The sequence below is a fragment of the Neophocaena asiaeorientalis genome, unplaced genomic scaffold (assembly GCF_003031525.2).
Source record: "Neophocaena asiaeorientalis asiaeorientalis breed wild unplaced genomic scaffold, Neophocaena_asiaeorientalis_V1.1 scaffold134, whole genome shotgun sequence".
NCBI lineage: Eukaryota > Metazoa > Chordata > Mammalia > Artiodactyla > Phocoenidae > Neophocaena > Neophocaena asiaeorientalis.
Genome location: NW_020185339.1, coordinates 12,485,407 through 12,491,406, shown reverse-complemented (window position 1 = coordinate 12,491,406; position 6,000 = coordinate 12,485,407). Strand labels below are relative to the sequence as shown.

The 6,000-nt window shown below is 31.8% G+C and overlaps 1 protein-coding gene across 5 annotated transcripts in view; it reads left to right on the top strand.

The window, feature by feature from the left end:
- CNOT2 (CCR4-NOT transcription complex subunit 2) overlaps positions 1-6,000 on the top strand; it is a 110,961-nt gene that overhangs the window by 39,451 nt on the left and 65,510 nt on the right. For 4 of the 5 annotated variants that reach the window (XM_024736976.1, XM_024736978.1, XM_024736974.1 and 1 more), the window contains exon 2: positions 2,024-2,096. In XM_024736976.1, the coding sequence (XP_024592744.1) occupies positions 2,024-2,096 (73 nt within the window). Of the gene's footprint in view, positions 1-1,953; positions 2,097-6,000 lie in introns of all 5 variants that reach the window. The other variant, XM_024736975.1, reaches the window with a different exon arrangement.

Sequence of the window (6,000 nt, the reverse complement as noted above, 5' to 3'; positions counted from 1 at the left end):
ATATACAGTAGTATTTATCTCATATATATATATATATATATATATATATATATATATATATATAATGTTACGCTGTTGAAAATAGAATAGCCTTGCCTGATTTTAGATTTCTAATATATCTTTTGATGAAACTGGTACAAATGGAAGATAGTGCATGGACTTTAAACTTATTCTTAAACTTATTTAGGAAGGAAAACATGCTTATTTTCTAAGAAAAAACTGAAATTTTACACTTACTGTCCATTGAATTCAGACTTGTCATGAACATGTTAATAGTAAAGCAAATACTGTTTTAAACTCTCTTAATATTATAAAATACATTAAAACAGGGTTAATGTTGTTCAGAGGATGCATAATAAATAGGTTTGTTCTCATTTTGTGACAGTCATGAACATTTAAGTTGGAGCTAAATGTATGTCACTTAACAATTCTTAAACATCCAATTCAGTAGATAGTTTTTCTTTATGAATAACCTAATTCCTTGCTAGATTATACTTATAGCAGTAAATATACTTATGCTTTAAAAAACCTTTCTCCTTTGTTACTTTTGAGAGAGATGTATTTAATTCCAGTAGTACATATAAATTTGGTAATGCACATTTACATTTTTGCCATAGAGCCAGGCATCTCTGAAGTATTTCAGCCAAACATTTACAATGCAAGATGGTCAAAATTAGGTAAAAGTATATAGCACCCACTAACTTGTGATCAGGCATAAGAGAGGAGGTGGAGTGTAGGTTTTCAGTACATGAATTCTTTTTAAAATTTAAATCTAATAATTTTTAATGTTTTCCTTGAAAAATTTTCTGACCTTCTTACTAGATTGCTTTTTAGACGTAATCCATGTGTATGTGTATGTGCATGTTTGTTGGTTTTAGTAAAATTGATTCATACTTCTTATGAAATTAAATTAGATGTTTTTATTATCCTCTCTGAAAGTAAATTTTGTCTAATATTAAATAATTGCTCTAAATTTGAATGTAATTTTTAGTGGTTAGCAACTATTGTTAGTTCAGTAGGTATACTAACTTACTACTTTCCTGGGGTAAACATTTTACTAAAAGTTAGGTAAAAGTAAAAGTAAGACTTTAGTCTTAAAAACGACTATTTACAAATTCTTTGTAGATACCACTTTTGAATTTTTGGTCTTTCATTTTCAATTTACGTTCTTGAGTTAGCATCTCTAGAGACTATTCCCTCTGCTTCGGTGATTGTTTTTTGTTTTTGTTTTTTTTTTTGTACCTGAAGTTTACAGTGCCTAGTCATTTTGGACTCATTTAGCTCTGTCCAGGTTAAGAAATAAGCCCCATTATTTTTCTGCCCTGATGTAAAAAAGCACATTCTATTAGAGCATGCATGAAATTGGAGGATTGAAGGACAAAGGCTTCCAGAAAGTTGACATGTGTTGCTACTCTTCATTGGAGTAAATTTTAATAGAATATTGAGTTAGGTTTTCATCTGTTAATCATCCTAACATTATAGGATGAATTCCCATCTTATGGCATAGGAATAAACCTCATAAACTGAATGAATAGCGGCTGTATAAATAAGCATTTTGAGGGGAGGGATTTGAAATTAGATGACTGAATCTGAATTAATTGAACATTTCTGAGACTAACAGGAGGATGTTTATTTAAAAGGAAAAAAATGTGTCAATTCAGGGCTGAACTTTTTTGTCCACTCCATTTTTATTCACTGTAAGTTTCTTTCTATGTGTGAGGTCTGGCAGACAGTTTTAATTGGAAGGGAAAGGTTTTCATATTTAATAACTTCTATCTCAAATAAAATGTCTGCCAGTCTAGCCCTCCCTGGATGGTTAAGAGGAAGATCAATTAAGATATAAAAAGAGTACTTTTTGGTTTTGTTTTCTATGTATCGTATTGGATATTTTTGCTGCTGTTCATATGTTTACATGTTAGTAATTTTGACGGCTTTTGGATAATTCCACTCTAGAGGGAGAACTGGTGGGCGGTCCTTCCTGTGACACGACCCTTGAGTGACAGTTCTATTTGATTGCCTCCAGTACTGTGAGGAAAGGACACGACTCTATGGTGAGGACTGATGGACATACATTATCTGAGAAAAGAAACTACCAGGTAAGATCAAAAATTTTTTTCCTTTTTTCTGTTGGTCATATAGTTACATGACTGTTTAACATGTTGTATTTAATTGGAATCAGGTTGGATACACCTGAGTTTGAAAAATTGGGGTTATAATTTTAAAAATACATATGTTGGGTTTGACAGTTGAAATAGTGGGGACATTTTTCAGAATAAAGCATGCTTATAATATAAATGTATATTTATTCTTATAAATAATGTATATATATTATTATAATAAATGTATATTCTTTTAGTGTCAGAACATAATTTTTCTGGTGTATATATCTGTGTCAAAACTTAGATTATCTAAAACACAATTTATGACTTCATGGCTGGATTCAAAGCTAGTATTCCATAAAACAAAATGTTGATTGCTTTTATACATATTATTTCTGGAAGACTAAATCTGAAGTCTTAGGATCTATTCGGGGTACTAGAGCATCACAGGAATGTAGACAAAGTTGGTTAGAGTATAGAAAAAATAGAAATGAAAATCCCAGGGTACTCAGAGACCCCAATTCTATTGAATTTGTCATTAGCTTGCTGTCCTTATAATGTTAGATTCTTGTTTTCTCATTTATTAAGTTAGTTAATAATATCCATCCCCTATGAAATATGTAAGGATGCTGAAAGGATGGTTGAGGTGTAATATTCCTGTTTTCTTTCTGAGCTTTTAAAAGAAGGTGAATTTTAAAGATAGTGCTATTAAATAGTGATTTTAAAAACTCTTACATTTGAATTTAATTTTTTCAAAGAAAATCTGCTTTATTCATTTGATAATTTAATATCAAATTATGTAATGACTCAGAATACACAGTAGTTCATAGTTAAGTAGGAATAAGCTTTAGGCTTCTTTCACAAATATATATCCAGCCTCCCTCTCTCCCTTCCACCCAAAAGTTTTGTTCCGTCCAGGCTGTGAAGGCAACTAGTGTGATAGCAGCAGCTTTTGTTAACTAACCATTTATCTTCTAATCATTTATTTTAGCCCAGTTAGTCTTTTCTTCCCTCAGATTGGAACAGTGAACATTGGAGAAAATTGTAAATGGGTCTTCATGGTGAGATAACAAAGAGCCTTTGAACACAAGACTTAGGTTCTGGTTTGGGCACTGTCCATAATGAAAAGTGGTGTCATATTTAACCTTTCTAGAATTTGACCTAATTTTATGTCTGAAGTTTCTTGCCAGATTTTTATAATTTTAATAAGCCAGAGTAAGCTGTGGCTATGCAGAATCAGTTCTCCCTGTGACCTTTTCTGTTCTGAATTGTTTTTATAGAATTAATCAACATGGCCTCTGTTCATTACTTATACTTGCTGTAACTCCTGCCTCACAACCACTTCCAACTACCTTGACTCAGGATTTTAATTGGTTACACTACTTGGGTTGTTGTATCTTTTGATAGATTCTGCTAAATTATTTTAAGAATGTCATGATTCTATATTGTGTGGCTTTTCAGTGTTTATAATCCAGTTTGTAAAGCGTAAGCAGAACTTTTGTATGACCAGACAGTATGATTAATTTACTTTATGGAATCATATTAATAAAGAATTCCAAATTTTACACTTAAGAAAGGAATAAAAGGAGATTATATTTTATACATGAAGAGATTTCCTAATTCCTGTTCATTCTACTCTAAAAAAATGGTTTAGAGTCACACTGTTTCCGTCACATTATTTACAAATAATCCAGGTCTTTTAGCTTACCTGAAAATGCATTCTTGGTTAGGGTTCTTCTGCCTGAAAATATTTTCCCTTTTCTCTTTTCTTGTTACTTAGTTACAGTTAGTGCATGTTGAAATATTCTTGGAAACACTTGTTTAAATTGCCATTGTAAAATTATTTGTGAAAACCTCTTTTGAAAAATACATGTATAGAAATATAATTTCCTGTCTGATAATTATGATGAGTATATTAAGAGCATATGGGAAATTCAAAGGAGTAGTAGGTAAATTACTAATATTTATATTGGTAGCACTAAGAGTTTGTATATGCTGAGATGAAATGATCTGGATTTTTAACAGTTCCATTTTGGAGGAATTTTATTTGTTGTTTTTCATGGATAAAGTAGGATTTCTTTGTAGCTGTGTTTATACTAATTAATTTATCTTTGAGGCCTTTTGTTTTTGGAGGTTACTTGATGTCTTATAGTGTTATTTAAGCATTCTGATAATAATAAGCTAATAGTCCAGAGTTTAATAAAAAGGATAAAATTTCCCCAGTTCTCCTTTCATTGTGGACTTGATTAAAGACTTAGGAACTCATTTGGAAAGGTGCATTCCCTCAGCTTTGTGCTAAAACCTAATGACTTTCAAATGGGTGTTGGTTGAAGTATTGATTTTTCTATTGGTATCTACTTTGTGTGTTTCATTTGTCACTACGAATTTAAGCCCAGTTAAAAGTTTTTTGAGTATGACTAGAGTAGTTGAAGTTTATTTACATAGACAGACTGGTATATTAGTTCAGGTGAGATAATTTAATTATGTAAATGGTTTATAGTTTATTCTTTTAGAAAGATTGTCAAGCTTCTTCCAAGGAAATGTAACTCCAGTTTTTAGCTAGAATTTTCTTTTCTTTCTCTAATTTACACTAATTTATTCCAACTATGAACATGCACAAATTTAACCATATTAATTACCAGTTAACTTACCAGTGCCTTCTTCCCCTCTCTTATATAATGCAGACGAGCTCCTAAACATTACATATAATCTCTGCACATTCTGACCCCGCATACTTTTATTTCCATTGTCTCCTCTGTTTGCTTATTGAGTAATATAAATGGAAAAGTTTTTCCATTGAGTAATATAAAACTGCTTTTAAATCTCTATGCTATGCACTTTTACACTTTAAGCCTTTACTTGTTTGGGTTCCTCTTCATGTAATGCCTCACCTTTCTTCCATGATGCAAGAATTAGGTATCAATACTTTCAGAAGCCATTCTGTGATGGGCTTCAGCATTCCTTCTCCTTGCTTTTGTAGCTTTTGTGCATACTTCTAGTTTAGTGTGTACCATGATACAATGTAGTTATGTTTATTTTTCCTTGTCTTGCTGTAGCCCCGTGCTGTCCAGTACCGTAGGCACTAGCCATAGTGGTATTTAAATTCATTTAAACAAAATAAAATAATTTAATTTCTCAGTCACATCGACCACATTTCAAATGCTCAATAGTTACATGCTGTTAATGGCCACCATATTGAACAGTGCAGATATAGAACTTTTCCTTTATTGCACAGAGTTGTATTAGACAGTGCTACTGTATGTTACAAGTGTCTTGAAAACTGGAGCCATATTTATTTTGGTACTGCCTGTACCTAGCATGGTTTCAGTTACATAATAGGTGTTCAAATGCATGTTGTTTCAATAAAATTAAAACAAAGAAAGAGGTGACAGGAAGAAACTGCAAAGTGTGCTGGGGAAAATGCCACTCATATATATATATCTCCAAGATTTTTAGAATGCTACTTTGAGGTCATCACATCATATGCTAGCTAGTTCAGTGTATGTTATTTATAAACTAGATCTAATGCATCCTAGTCTGTATGTTCCTTAAGAATACCTCATTATCTAGAATACCACGTTAACTTTGTGGAATGTATCCTGTCAGAGAATGATGGCAGTGATTGTATTGCTATTTCCTCCTCTCTCCCCCTGCCATTAACTATTTTATTTCCTTTCTATTAGTTTTTTTAAATTACAGAGCTATAGAATGTGAAAGTTTACCTTCACAATTTTACTTTTAACAGTTTAGTGTGTATCTTTTCTAGTGATTATATAGGTGCAAATGTGATTTGTTGTCTTTGTTTTTAACAAATACGCGTTTTTCTACAGCTTGAGTATTGTACTTAATGGAGGTATTTCCATGTCCTACCTACCCTTCCACTGCCTCCTTCCCCAGAAGT